Source organism: Patagioenas fasciata, chromosome 2 (genome assembly GCF_037038585.1).
Source record: "Patagioenas fasciata isolate bPatFas1 chromosome 2, bPatFas1.hap1, whole genome shotgun sequence".
In the NCBI taxonomy this organism is placed as follows: Eukaryota; Metazoa; Chordata; class Aves; order Columbiformes; family Columbidae; genus Patagioenas; species Patagioenas fasciata.
The window spans coordinates 131,382,552-131,397,909 of record NC_092521.1 but is presented as its reverse complement, the minus strand read 5'-3'; the positions used below and the strand labels follow the sequence as shown (position 1 = coordinate 131,397,909).

The 15,358-nt window shown below is 37.8% G+C and overlaps 1 protein-coding gene across 9 annotated transcripts in view; it reads right to left on the bottom strand.

The window, feature by feature from the left end:
• The window catches only part of TBC1D5 (TBC1 domain family member 5), a 316,442-nt gene that overhangs the window by 39,460 nt on the left and 261,624 nt on the right, over positions 1-15,358 (bottom strand). For 8 of the 9 annotated variants that reach the window (XM_065830710.2, XM_065830709.2, XM_071804973.1 and 5 more), the window contains 3 exons: positions 13,780-14,048; positions 10,541-10,606; positions 4,719-4,882 (listed from right to left, as the gene is read on the bottom strand). In XM_065830710.2, the coding sequence (XP_065686782.1) occupies positions 4,719-4,882; positions 10,541-10,606; positions 13,780-14,048 (499 nt within the window). The remainder of the gene's footprint in view (positions 1-4,718; positions 4,883-10,540; positions 10,607-13,779; positions 14,049-15,358) is intronic. The other variant, XM_065830713.2, reaches the window with a different exon arrangement.

Genomic DNA, 15,358 nt, shown 5'->3' with positions numbered 1-15,358 from the left:
CTAAATAAATTGCATTTTTTCAGGTGTCTGAATTTGCCTATCACATCAGAATAAGGAAGACAAATGTCCTCTAGTATTAACTGCAGTTAAATGTTAAGGCACTGAAGTTCATTAAACTTAATGGCACTGAGAACAATCGTCAAGTCTTTAACTTTAGGCCTAAAAAATCCAACATACTGATCAAGGAATTGGCTGTTGAACACAGATGCTGACTTATTCTGGGCACATTTTATGATGCTTAACTAAAAAATGACATTTCATTATAGCATGTGTATTTCCAAATAAATGTTTGGCATTGGTAAGTATGGACTGACAAGTATTTTGCTTAAAACCTTTTGAAGAGATTTTAAAAATAATGGTTAGGGAAAATTTATACGGGAATTAAAAAAAGGCTTCAAGATGTGCACCATGCACAAAAGACAAGTTCTTCTTCAAAGGAATTTTTGCATGTATGATTTTTTTGTGTGTGGTTGTGTAGTATTGATTATCTCTTTGATTTTTGTATACCACTTCTACTTGAGCAAAACTGTTAAGTTTGTATGCCTAAAATCAGGTTCCTAAATCAGTAGAGCAGATGCCTATTTAATTGAAAATAATGGTATACATTAATTTTCTAACCTGTAGGGGTACTCATAACTAACTTCAAATCAGCCAGACTGGCCATGTAAATCACAGACAATGACAGTTGTTTCTACCTGCTTGTGGGGACAACAGCATATGTTGTCAAATTTGATTTAATTAAAAAGTTTGTGCAATCAAAATCAGCATGATGCATGACACTTCTGCTCAGGATTTTTTTTGCTAAGAAATGAGGATTCTAATTGACCATGTTAGTAAATTGCTTTAGTAAAGAGAATAAACTGTTTCAGATTTTCCTCACAAATGTTTCCTTCTCGTGAGTTTTCTAACTAACATTTTCCAAATGGATAATTTGATTTTTCTTAACTTGAAATATTTTATCTAGAAATTTACTTATTAAAATACACAGTTTCTCTAAATAAAAATTTTATTTTCAGTCCAAACCATCTTTGTCCTGTGTTTTTTTTAATGTAAGTTTTAAAAACATGTAAATTGTTCAATACAAAATCCCCTCTCTGGCACACCTCAGTGGTTGAAAGCAATTTACAGAATATTCTGCCAGAAATTGAGACCAGCCAACCATAATTGCCAAAATTCATGTTTACGCAGCTTTGTTATTTGCCAAAAAGACTGTCCTTGATGGTTGCTGGAGATGTAAATGAAACATAATGAGAAATAAACGGGCCACAAACGCACCCAATTTCCCAACTCTGCTGAAAAGGAGGGGGCAGTAGGCAGGGCATGAGAGGAAATGTTCTAGGACTTTATTCCAGCAAGGCTGACCCAACCAGATGATAACAGGCACTGGAGTGCCTGGGAAGACAGCTCCAGAAACTGCAACCTAAGTTCTTGTCAGAAAAACTCCATGCTAGACCGAGGTTATGGTTGGACTCGATGATCCTGAGGGTCTCTTCCAACTGAAATGATTCTATGAAAGCCACACACTATATGAAGAGGTAGGGAACCATCTCACTGCTGAGCACAAAACAGACTTTCAGACACATTTGGTGAGCCTCATGTTAACATACAGCTGAGCGCCACTCAATAGTAACATGAAAAACATCAGGCTGTCTTGGGTTGCCAAAACATGATTTGATGCTATAGATTCACTTCCTTAACTAAATAGAAAAGGGGACATCTGTTTCTCACAACACCACAGAAAAATCATTCCATTGATCTTTGTATGTGGGAGGAAAAACAAAAGAACTAGAAGACTAAATATAACGCAAATGTTACTACCTTAAGAAGTCCGTAATACGAGAAACGGACACATCCTATTCCTGGTGTCAATGAATCAAGTTAACTACCAAGTTTGATTACAACTGTCCCAGAGAAAGTCCAGATTGTTGGACAGGCTTTAGGAAAGAAAGAATTTAGACAAGTAGCATGGCAGTTTATCCTGTCACAGAATCACAGAGTGGTTGAGGTTGGAAGGTGCTTCTGGAGGTCTTGTCCAACCCCTGCTCAATATGAATCACCTACAGCCAGTTGCTCAGGATTGTGTCCAGGTGGCTTTTGAATACCACCAAGGATGGAGACTCCACAACCTCTTTGGGCAACCTGTGCCCATGCTCAGTGACCCTCACAGTGAAAAAGTGTTTCCAAATGTTCAGACAGATCCTCCTGTGTTGCAATTTGTGCCCATTGCTTCTGGACCTGTCACTGGGCAACACTGAGAAGAACCTGGCTGTGTCTCCTTTATACCCTCCATTCAGATACTTAAAGACTTTGACAAATTCCCATGAGCCCTCTCTACTCCAGGCTGAACAGTCTCAGCCCTCAGCCTTTCCTCACAGGAGAGACTCTCCAGTCTCTTAATCATCTCGGTGGCCGTTTCTTGGACTCTGTCCAGTATGTCCATGTCTCCCTGGGAACCCAGCACTGGACACAATGCTAGAGGTGCCACCTGTGGTGATGACATTTCTGTTCATCCCATGACAGCATTACGGTAATGTCCTCTGGTCTGTGAAAATAACTTTCTGGGTTTTTTTACTTCTTGTTGAAGGACGTATTTTTATGTCTGTATTTAATTTCCAGTTTGCTTGGGAAGGGCATTAATAAGAAGTACAAAGATGACGGGGCAATGGATTGTCTTTCATCCATCACATCAAGAATGACTGATTTTAAAAGCACCTTTCCATAAAGTGATAGATGCATGGCCATGTTCCAACAAAGGTAATTTCCCCAATACTTAACAACAAAATCTGTATAATTATTAGAGACAAACATAAAAATATAAACCAGTTTTGTTTTACAAATAAAACAAAGATATGAACTGATTTTTTTTCAAGTCGTCTTTTGCCTCCAGAAAGCAGCTGTAAATGAAGCAACTACAAGACTGGAGTATTCTGATGCAACTATTTTGGGATCTCAGGATGAACTCTGAGGGATTTTCTTCCCTACATGAAAAACCAGGTATCATGAAATCCACAGGAAAACAAAAACCAAACATTGTCTCAAGCAACAGAAAAGAGATTCTAAGAAACCTTTGCCTCTTGCAGCTTTTCCCAGTGTTAAAGGTCAGTCAAAAACTGAATGTAATGAAATAGATCTTGGCAGCCTAAAACATTTTCTAACTGCTTAATCATAAAAAGCTACAATATGAAGTATATATCACAGTCAAAGAATTCTTTTGAAAATTTACGCTCTGCTTAGCTTATTGTGATTACCAGCCTACTGAAAATTATCATAAGGGCTACAAATCCACTCCAATGAATACTTCTTTGTCCAAAATCCTTGAAAAAAATTAATACATTACCAGAAATTTGGGAAGTTATTTACCTGAAAAACATGTTAATTGATAACGGATTCTTAATGAGTATGAAGACTATAATGGAAAATTCTCCTAAGCGTCCTATTAGAGAACTAAGGTGGAATTATTCTTATACTCTCTTAGTGCAAAAAACGCAAGTTCTGGCCTGAACAATACCTGAAAACAAAAGCTGGATTTAGATCTTGTTAAACCACATAAAAAGAAAAATTCAGTATTGGTGTATTTATTTTTCTTCAACTCAAGACAAGCAGAGTGATATTAAGTTGTTGTTTAGCTTTACATTCAATTCATTTTTAGCTTTAAATTCAATTCAATTCAATATGTCTTAAATGAACACAAACCAAAATTATAGCTTCAGTTTGACTAACTTTAGGCAACATTAAAGCATGTGGAACAAAAATTAAACCCTCTCTTTCAGTGAACAAAAACTGAATAAAGTTGTGCATTTCATTAGGACATTTTAAATGTCAAATTTAAAATATGATGTGACTTAATAAAGATTCTGCTGTTTAAACACAAAAATGCTGAAATGTTCAGATTAAACTTCTGCATACTATTTACCTCTGAACATCTGAAGAATTTGGTTATACAGAAATACTGCTATTACAATTTCTATTTATTGAAATCAATAGGAAATTAAACGAGCATACATTTGTGAAAATGGAATAAGAGAACTACTATGCCTTCACGTTACAAAAAATACAACTTTTCACAACTACTATGTAGCTGGTTATTAATTAACAGAAAGACAATGGGATACGTGTATATAAAATAGAAACCTCCTGCTCCATGGCATATGAGGTTTACCAAAGTAGTGCTCTTAAAAGATCTTTCATGGGATGAGAATTTCTTTGGAGCACACCCATGGTACGAGCCGATTTTCTGGGATGAAAACAATCTGCTTAAATAACAGTATCTTGTGGCCAAATGGAAGGTCAGGGCTGTGCGAGAAATAGAACTGTGACTGCAGACTACAGATGCTACAGACACTGGGAAACCTCTGACGTATTAAGGAATTTCAGGGACAACAGATGGACACGTTTGGATCTGCTAAGCATTTGTGCTCCCCACTGAACTGTTTATTAACTGCAGGATTACACCAAAAGTCTAACAAAGCAAATGAACTTACAGAACTTCTCTTTCTCAGAATAATAGGCACATTCACAGTTTCATTTCAGGTAGGATTATGGGATGGAAGCCACAATGGAGACAGAAACAGTTGAAATAGCGTATTTCTGCTTTTGCCCCTAATGTGTGCTTAGGGAAACATTTTCAACTGCAAGTGCTTAATGAATGGAAGAAACGACTGGCTCTAACAATTAATGCGGTGTGACATTAAAATAGCTCTAAAAGTTACAGAACTCACCGATTCTTTTCTGCTCATGGTTTTGCTTTGGGAACGGGAGCGGGAGATTGTACTGAAAAAGGAATCCTTTTTTGATGCAGATAATGGTGGAGATCCTGTAAATTCACGTCCTCCAGGCAAGCTTTCTATGCTTGGGGATGAGCTGATGTTTTTAGAATTTTGGCCTGTAAAGCAAGTATAAAGTAATACAGGAATTAACCAACAGGCAGTTTCTTTTCTCTGTAAATACTTCTTTGTCTTGTCATTCACCGAGATTTACAGATAGATCAACACAAAATGAAACGTTGAAGTATGTCAGCATGCACTGTGAGACTGAAGGACTATTCTGACATACATGGAAACTGATTTTTATATGAGAGAAAACCAGAAAAACTTAGTGTATATACAGATACAGATACATATACAAACACACGCCGTATAGTGTGTGTATATATATATATATATGCTAAACAATATATATACACATATAAAAATACTGTATCAGTATATATAGTCTGTTATATCCATAGACTGAGGACCTTATCTTCCCTGTGTGGCATAATGAGCAAAAGTGCCATCTTATAAGAAAAAAAATAAAATCTAGTATCATCAACATTACAATGGAAACCCTATTTCTCTTGACAAACTGAAAATAAAACTTGGCAAAGAAAGCTAAGAACAAGAACGTTAGATTCCAGTAATGAGCTGGACATTGAACATCTAGATGATGATATCTAGACTTAAAACAGGAAAAAGCAAGGTAGGTTTTGGAAAGAACGTAAGTTCTCATGCGTCAAATCTTCACCTAACAGCTATTTTGATGAAGACTACTTAATATTTACTTATTGATATTTCAGGCAGCTTTTCAGAAGAATATAGTGATGTCCACTGTCTTAGCGAAGACATCTGGGTAGATGCCTGGGCTGTTTCACCACAACACTGTATGCAGTCAGGCATTTGTTCCAGTCGAGACCCACAGTGTTTTGAAATATTCAACTTAAAATTTTATTTTGAATAGCTCCAGAAGAAAAAACAATATGTCAGTTTTCATTAGGACAGATACCACTTTTAAAAAACACTTCAGTGAGGTTTATGAGGAAGTCAGTCCAGTGTGACATGATGCAATTCTAGAATTTTCCACTCTGAAAAATATAATAGCACATAAAACTAAGGTTCTAGAATTCTTCCTTTCTCTTGTTTTGCTGGCTATTCTGATGAGTCTGTTGATTTTCTCCCTTCTTCCTTTTCTGTGCTTCCAGTGTGCTTTTCCTGCTACCGTCTATAGCATCAAGAAAGATCCTCTGAAACAAAACCATTCAGATGTCACAGGTGCAGCTTCATCTCCTCTGCAAGATTGTGAACGTATTTGAAACCACGTCCCTCGCAGATGCCAGTGGTTCATCCTTCTTTACTCTGAGCTGCTCCCACTGTTTACACCAGTTTTACTCCCAGATATGTCACATATTATTGAACAGACCTTACAATGTAGTTTGTATTTTGTCGTTGTGGATGCGCTAGCAATTCTGAAAATACAAAACTAACTCCTTTTGTGCAAGGGGTCAGCCTTCTCTTCATTGTGCACTGTGGTCTTCCCCATGATACAGGTTTCTAGAGTAGTAAAAACTAGAAGACAGAGAAATGAAAGAAAACAGAGGCAGAAAAGGCCGCCTGAAAACACATTTAGATTTAGATTTAGATACAGAAGGAGACCAGCTCTGTTGAGATCAAACATTTTAAACAAAAAGAAACAACTAGCAAAACCTACCCAGAAACGCAGAAACGCCTTAACTTAATTCAGTCATTTAAGATCTAGAACAGTAACTGTCCTGGAAGCGCTGTGGCAGGCAGCGGTGCCGCACTCGGTCACCTGCTGGGTGGTGACAAAGCCCAAGCCAAATTCTCCGTGGTGCTTGATCTACACAGCATATATTGCACAGCCACAGCCACATGAACCCAGCAATTCACGTTCTCTTAAGGAAATAAATATAGATCTATTTAAAATGTCCTCTTAGCAAGAAGACTTAAATGCAAGAGACTGAACTAACAAATTAAAAAAACATCGCATGTGACAAAGCAGACCAAAAAGGATACAACCGAAGAAAGGATCTGGGTTTAATAATCTCAGCATTTTCTGGAAGAAAAATGGCATATAAACTGCTTCCCACGTTCTCCTTCATTCTCTCCTGCCTGCTTTTGCTCTTGGCTCTCACATTTTATGTCCTGCTTCTCACAGACTTGAGGACTTTTCTTTGTCTGCCACCTCCTACTCTTCTGCAGACCCCTCCACGTTGCCACTTCTGCCTCTGCAACTTCTTTATTCCGACTTTTTCCTTTATATATTCTTTCCTTTCCACCAACCTCATTCAACTTCATCTTTCTGTTTCTTCCTGGCCCCCCTCTCGTCCCTTACCACCTACCACTTAGTCTGAACAGTAGCTGTAGATTTCACTTAATTTTTGTCTTCACATTTTATAGAGAAATGGGATACACGTTAACCAAGTGAACATGAATCTCAGATTCCGTAAATAATTCCAATGGTAGAAAAGGAGAAAACACTGCCTGGCAAACATCAGCCATAGTTCATTAGAAGATTTCTAATTTCAGAATAAAGTCATGTCACTTGGCAACACCATTATCCTTACAGTTGCCTTTATGTAAGAAGGAGACTTTTCATGCATTTTGTAGTGGCAATTTACAATGGAAGTGTGGTTTTACAGTAGGTAAAACTTAAAATAGTTTTGGAACACATGAAATTACACATTTTAGCAAAGCAAGTATTTACAAAAGAAATTCACGCAGCTAAGCCAGAGCAGCCAATATAGATGCTAAACGTAAAAATATCTATTTGGTGGACAGAATGAAGTACAATGAAGGAGTATTTTATTATGTATAAATCAGACTAAATGGGTCCTCTTTCCCATCCAGATAATAAGAGGATATTTTCCATGTGGGCTCAAGACTAAAAAAAAAGTTAAACAGGGAGCACTATGTTTTTCACATACCTCCACTGCATGGCCTGCACTTAACCCACTTCATCTGCAAGGAAGCAGATATGGTAAAATTTCACCAATAACATTAAGAGAGGGACGCTAAATATATTAGAGGTAACTATGCGCATGAAATAATATAGCTTTGTAAAATGATGGAAAAATCCATTTTAAGGATATTTTTTTCTACATTCTGTCTTTCAGCTCTAAGGAAAAAAAAAGTCTAAAATATCATAGGAAACTGAAAAGACAGAGAACCATCCGTATGGCCACCACTTTGCTTACTAAGCAGCTACAGTTCCAAAGATGGATCACTGTTCTGAGGAACGGAATATCCGACTAGCATAACCAAGCAAGAGAAGAAATATGTATAGCTGGGATTTTGTGGACAGAATGATACAACTATTCTAAAAGAGAGTTTACTTAAATAACACCAAGAGCTTTGACTAATCTGGTTGTTATGGCCTATAAAACATAATGAAGATAAAAGCAATGGAAGATGTAATGAAGCAAAGATAGAGATGCAGTAAAACAGAAGTGATAAAAATGCTGGTTTTGTATGTTTGATACCCTGGTAAGAAGAAAGCTTGGGATGCACTTGACCCTAATGCATGAATAAGCACATCTGAGAAAATGAGTATCAGGAAACACTGAATTTTTACTCTGACTCCAGCCCTGTGAAGAGCACTGTGACATGGATTATTTGGGGATGTGATTAAGAATTAAGCAAGACAGAAAGAATAGCATTTATGTATAATTACAGTGTGTTGCAAGTCATAAAGTAGAGTTCTTGGACTGTAACAGGTTCTTCCAATTTCCAGAGAAGTCATCATTTTTACAGTTGGACATAACAAGAACGCTGAAGGACAAGTCACACCAATCATGTTTTGCCTAATGTAACAAAAAAGCCACCTATTATTTTCCCAGCACAGAAGTTTAGTGAAGCTGCTGCGAGAACAGTTAACTGAAGTTACTGTGATGCTCTTGAAGCCTTTCAGATGTATTTTGTGCGCACCAATTTCTGTGGCATTAAGAACCCTCACGTAACTTTGGACATAACACTGTAGCACCAACGCACAGATTTCAAGCTCTTGGGAGGATTGCACAAAACGTCATTTGTATTTTCTCTGTGTGTATCTCACTGATTCTGCATCTTTTTCAATAACCAGTGTGGTAGGTTCTCACTCAACATCTTAACAGGAAGGTTATTCGACAGAGTTTCTGATTTTGGATTATTCCTCAGGAAAACAAAAAAAAAAAAAGAAGAGAACTTTTACCCCTCTTGCCCTCCATGTACAATCAAATTGTATAAAGTGATGAAATAAACTACAGTTAATAACTAGCCAAATTCATCTCCTTCTTTAGCAGCTTAATCGGCAACCTGAGAACATCACTGAATCAAACCTCATTTTCCTCTGCTCATTCTATCAATCTCAGATAAATACATTATGCCTCCTCGAAAGAAGATTAGAGAAACTAATCTTTGACCATCTAAATGTACACCATGAGGTCCTAAAGCCCACATGAAACAGGCTGAAGAAACCCCAAACACAGAAACCCAATAGATCCTTCTGAGGCACACAGAAGAAACAGCTAAAGATCCCTGACGCAAGCAGTAGTCAGAGCACTTTCCTGAGTAGGATGTTTCAAAACAATATATATATGCACACTAAAATGCATAAATAGTTCCTAGTAACAAGGCACAGCATTTAATACGCAAAAAATACATCACCTTCTGTGGTGAAAAGGAGCAGTGTTACCTCTGTTGGCATCTAACTGGATCACTACTTGCCTGTTGCTAATGATTGCTGGGTTACAAATGTGCTGTATCAAAACCATTTGGAAAATACGTGGATATGATAGTGGTAAAAGCACCCAACTGTTGGTATTGTTGGCAGGGCAGAGGGTGGAGACATTGAACTGTCTTGAAAAGAAGCTGGAAAGTTTAAATGTAACATGATTGATAATAAGGATTTATAATAAAGTAAAAGAGGATGGTGAGAGTGGAGAAGACTTACAAGGAAAGAAAAGCAAGCTGCAGGTTTTACCAAGTTTGAGTTAAGTTATAAGGGAGATAACCATGAACTTTCGAGGTCACTACTAAAATACATGAAAAATCAGAGGAAGATGCATAAAAACCTGATGGCTCATTCTGTTTGGCCCCTACAAAGGAAAATAATAGATTTTAGTGTTATAAAGAGAGCAAGGACTAAGATACTAAGAAGTACAGAAGTAAGGCACGATCTATAATTCAAAACCATTTAGATCTGCTCATCTATTACTCTGTATTTGCAATGGTCGGGACGCAGAACATGAAAATCTGCAAAACGTATGGTATGAGTTTTATAAAACTTTTAAACTTCAGATAAATTAGTTTCCTTTTTTCTCCTGCACTGAGACTGGAACAAAGGCTTCCAGCACTTTTAAAATGTATTCAAACCATCTCATCACACAAATCCGTACGCTTATTATTTCAGACCAAGGCAGGTAAGCTCCTATTCAGTCAAGTGCCTTAAAGCAGATGTTCAGCTCAAAATATTTGCCTCGAATATAACAACAGGGAAGTAACACAACCAAAAGAGACATGGATGGTCCAACTGCCCCACATGACATAGCGTGAAATGGACTACAAAGTACAAGGCAAACACACATTTTTAACGAAGACGGATGCAACCGGAGGGCCACACACAGCACAGCCAGGGAGTGATGGAGTGGAGCTGCTGTTTTCTCTCTCTACACAACAGTGCCACTCGGTGGATGGACCAGGGTGGGGAATGGAGATGCCACGCATGGAAAAACCCGCGGGGTTGGCCAGGGAGAGGGCAGTGGGCAAGGAAAGCCTGAGGGCAGCCGTACCTGCGAGGGCAGGGGGGTGCTGCGGGGGGCCCGGCAGCCCCTCATTGCTGCCGGCGGCTGCCTCGCCTGGGGAAGGAACCACAGCGTTAGAGGGTTGCCCCAAACCAATGCAATCCACCCAAGGGAAGAGACGCGACTTTGGGGTTTCTAGCTGGAAGACCCTGCTTTGAACACAAACGGCGTTGTAAGATCAGGCGGAAAGAAAGGGGGAGTTTTAATAATCGGTGCATTATGTGCTGCATTCAGACACGAGCAAAAAACCAGTGTTTTTAAGACTGAATATATTAAAATCTGAACTAACACACACAATCAAAACCATTCTGTTTCTTGTATTTCACACTGACAGTGTCATTCTACTAGTTTGGGAGCATCACTGTCAATAAAACTTCATAATTTCATAAAGAATATATATACTTATTTTTTAAAGGAAAAAAACATTGGTTAGTATTTTATTTCTTTCACTTTTACTCAGTTCTGCTATCAGTAAGGACAACTTTTTCCTTGTGAAAAAGCATACTCATTTTCTAGACATAGTTCATAAATAATTCTAAATACGAAGATCATTTCCTTAGGGCGTATTCGGTGACTATGGAAATTCTGTTCATGTTACAACAAATCCTGCAGAAGTATCAACTCATAAAACAAACAGTAGTCTGGAAACTCTTTAAATAGCTGATCACAGTTTTGGCAGAACTTCATCTTCAAACTGGTCCTCTAACGTGTCCTTGTGATAAAGCAACATTAAAATCAAAAGCCTCTTGGGCTTCAGTGTGAAATGACCTAGAAGAAAAGCTGTATCTGGCACTATCAGTGAAAGAGAAATGCTTTTTTTTCTGGTAACACACTGCTTTTTAGTAATCAAAGAGTATCCAGTTTCTGAATGCTCAAGGACCTACTGGAAGACAAGGTGCTACAATTCTGTTTTTTTTTTTTTTTTTTTTTCATTATCAATATTTCTGTCTTTCAAGACAACAAACTCAATTGACAATCCAATGAACTCGAGATTTGAATTCAACTTTTGTGCCAATGGATTCCTTCATCGTGTAGGATCAAGTGAATATTTTAATCCCTTTTCTATTAGCAGGCTACCTCGCATAACTAATCAGTAATGATACCCAATCTTCTTCTGAGGTGAGGACAGGCTGAATGCGATTAATATATTATTAGGTGGGACTGAATTTCCAAATAGGTGTCTGGATACTTTGTTCAACTGTGATTTGTAAAGTTGAACACTCATCTGGAATTTTCTTTCCTTTTTTTAACCAATATTAGTCAGCTGTTTTTCTGTTTACATTATCTAAATTATATTTTTTTTTTTTCATAAAGAAATTCAGCAAGTACCAAAACTTCAGAGTGAGAAAGAATTGCTATTGATTGTAGAAACCAGTCATCCCTCCTCTAGAGCACAGCACAAGCTACCCCTGGAGGTGGGAGCACAAATGGCACCTGTCACTGCTGCTGCTTTGTGTACAGGAACTCTGCCCAAACACAGCTGATGAAGCCGGGATACGATCATCTTGCCAGTCCTACAAGATATCTTGTTACCAAAGGACTTCATATTTAATTTAAAAAAAAAAAAAGGAAATCAGGAAATTAATTTAATCTCTTCAAGCTTATCATCCTCTACATATTAATTTATCGGCATTGAGCATTCAAAACCTAAAAGGACTAACACAACATGAAAAAAAAATTGATAACTTCTTTTATGCCTTGATGCCTGTCAGATTTACAGCATTTCGGTCTGGTATACTGTCCAACTGAGCATGTGTGAGTGTTAGATCAACTGGAAGTGCAAATGTCTATCAATTTAAACGCTAAATCTGAGCCTCTGCCTACTTCAGCTAAACAACCGAGCTGCTGGAGGCTGAGGAAAGCTGAAAACACAGTGAAGAACAGCAACTTAAGACAATTAGTGCCAGCTAGTTAGTAACGTGGGAGCCTTATAGTAACAGACCATGCCAAGTAGGTTTTAGATACTCAAAACCTAGAGAAGAATCCAGAGTTTGGGAAAAAAAAAAAAAAAGCAGTGCGGGAGGTAAAAAGGTACTTTAAAAGTTCAGCACAAACCAAAGGAGTGAAATAAGACCTTCTCAGGGTACGGATAAATCCTAAATCCTAATGCCTGGATGCCTGGGATAGAAGTACCCACAACTTCTCAGAGCTGCAGAGAGTGGCCTCAGTCCCCGGAGATGCTGATACAAAGGTATCTGCATCATGCTCCAAAAGGGTATTTTAGCCTGTCTCTGCCAAGTGTCATAGCAAATAGGCTTTTTTAAAATTTTATTTTTATTTTTTTTTCTAAGCTATTCCTACATTTAAACTTACTTCAGAGAGAACTCACTGGGCAGCCTCTATGATACTTTATATTTCTTTTGCCATTTTGGGTTTCTCTTTAATAATATAAATTATGGCACTTGCAAATGTAGGTGGCAATATAGTGATAACAGTACAGGTCTGGAACAAGAAGCATGGCACTAATATGTAAAGCAAAACTCACTCTCAACGGATTAAAAAAAGTATTATATGTTTACATTTTATTGCCTTTAAATTACTTCTGCAAGTGTTGTACCAAATATGGATAGACAGAATAGGATGAGAGGAAGCTGCAGGTATGGAAGTGTTGCAGTATGTTTTGTTTCCCCTTACCACGAAAATGCTTTGTGACCTACATAATAAATTTGCATAATTTCTTTATAACATTCCCAAATCTCCATGTTCCAGTTGATAAGATAAATATGTGTGCAGCTTGTATATGACAATGACCAAAAATACAACTTTTTATTCTGATACCTGTTTGGAAAGTTTCAGGTGCATTTCTGAATGATGCAACATGTCAGCTGGCACATACAAGTGTAAATAGGGTAGTTCTTGACCGTTCTACAATTGAACCCATCTATAGAAGTTGCTTCAAATTGTACATGTTTTTTTAATTAAGCAGGGAAAGAAAATAACCGAGGACTACTTTTCAACCAAAAGGTAAAAAAAGAATAATGTGACATGGGAACTATGGAAAGCTTTTTTAAAAAAGCAAACAAAAGAGCCTCTCCTAAATCGTGGAAATTATTTTGTTCCATGCCTAATTTTACTTCAATTGTTCTGAACAGTATTAGCACCAAGGATTCACTATGTTTCAGTTTCTCATTTGTACTGTAAAACCCTTGCTGGAGCAATTTTTGAGATTATTCTATGATTCCAAGAGAAGCTGCGTATTTGGATTGTGCCACACGTCCCGCCTTTACCTTTGCCCAGCTGAACTGGCATGCTTTCGGACTTCATCATCCTCTGCTGCTGGACCTGGTGCTGGTGGTGGTGGTGCTGGTGGTGGTGGTGCTGGGGGGGTTCCACCGCGCTCCTGCCGGGCATGGCGGGGGGAGCACAGCCGCCCCCGCCAGCGGGAGCACCCGCCGCCCCGCCTGAAGCCATGGCCGGAGCAATGAGCTTTCGGCCAAAATTCAGCAAGCTGTTGGAGACCTTGTTAATGTTGAGTGGGGCAGCCTTAGCGCTGGCACTGGAAAAGGAAGAAGAGAGATCATCACACCCTTGCCAACGGCTTGGACGGGTACAGTGACGCACGCGTTTTTCTCCGAAAATGGGAGGAAAGAAAAGCAAGATTTGTAGTTTACAGGGAGGGTGTCGTGGCACAGTTATACTGGAATACACACAGGAACCACAGGGACTGCATGTGGTGCGAGTTTTTCCCAACCAGGAGTGCACAAATTGTTTTGGCCCTTTCTTCTTGAAAAATGAAGGCTAACCCCAAGCAATCAAGTTTGTACAAATTTTCTTAATTTGCCTTTTTAAATGAAAAAAAAAAAAAAAAAGAGGGTGACAAAATGCAATCCAGGCTCTAAAGCATCAAAAACTTTATAAAACTGATTTTTGGCACTACTTATTCAAAGACTGCTTTAATATTTACTTTTCCTAGATTAAATTATCTTAAATGTTTAGAATAACTCAAACCCAAACATTTCTTTCAAGAAGCAAAATTAACACTAGACTTTACTTTCAGGCTGGCAGAGTTGGATGTCTCTTGCTTTTACTTCACCTTCTGCCCAGCCCAGCCATTTCAAGCCAAGTAATTTTTAATGGGAATCCTGATTTCTAAAGTGATTTTGACTGAAGAATGGCTTCAGGATATAACACATATACCGGATCACGATCCTTATCATTGTTCCTTTTCATTTTTAACTACAGTGGCTATTTAATTCACTTCAGTTACATGCAACATTAAGAACGAGGCAATTGTCGAACCATTTAATCTGTCTAAAATAAAGAGGCAAAGAAGCTTCTAATTCCCAGTAGAAGTGTTCACATAATCAGCAAAGCCATTCCTATTTGTTCACACAATATTTTCCTGTTTTATATAATTAATGCTTGAAATAGCCTTCACAGAAAAATATCACAATCACAGAGAACTTTCCACTCCTGAGGTTTTATTTTACTGATCTGTACTTCAGGGATATAAATAACTGCCTCTAAAAAATTTGAAAAAATACATGTAATTAAAACCAATACAATCATTGTACTGAGGAAAAAAATAGTTTTGCAATGTTTTGGAGATGTTTAAAAATAAACTACAAATGAATTAATATGGGTGGCTTGTAACTTGTTCAGGCACCTGGAAAAGTAATTTTTAATTTGCTTTTCATATCATTTCCCTATTTTTCTCCAGATATGGGTTTTTTTAGAATACATAATACAAATGCATGCACACATATAGAACACATCCAGAAAATAACAACAGCTGAGTTGTTTAGACTCAGAATAGATACAGTTAAAATGAGAGAAAGCAGAAGAAAGTATATGAGCCTGCACGCT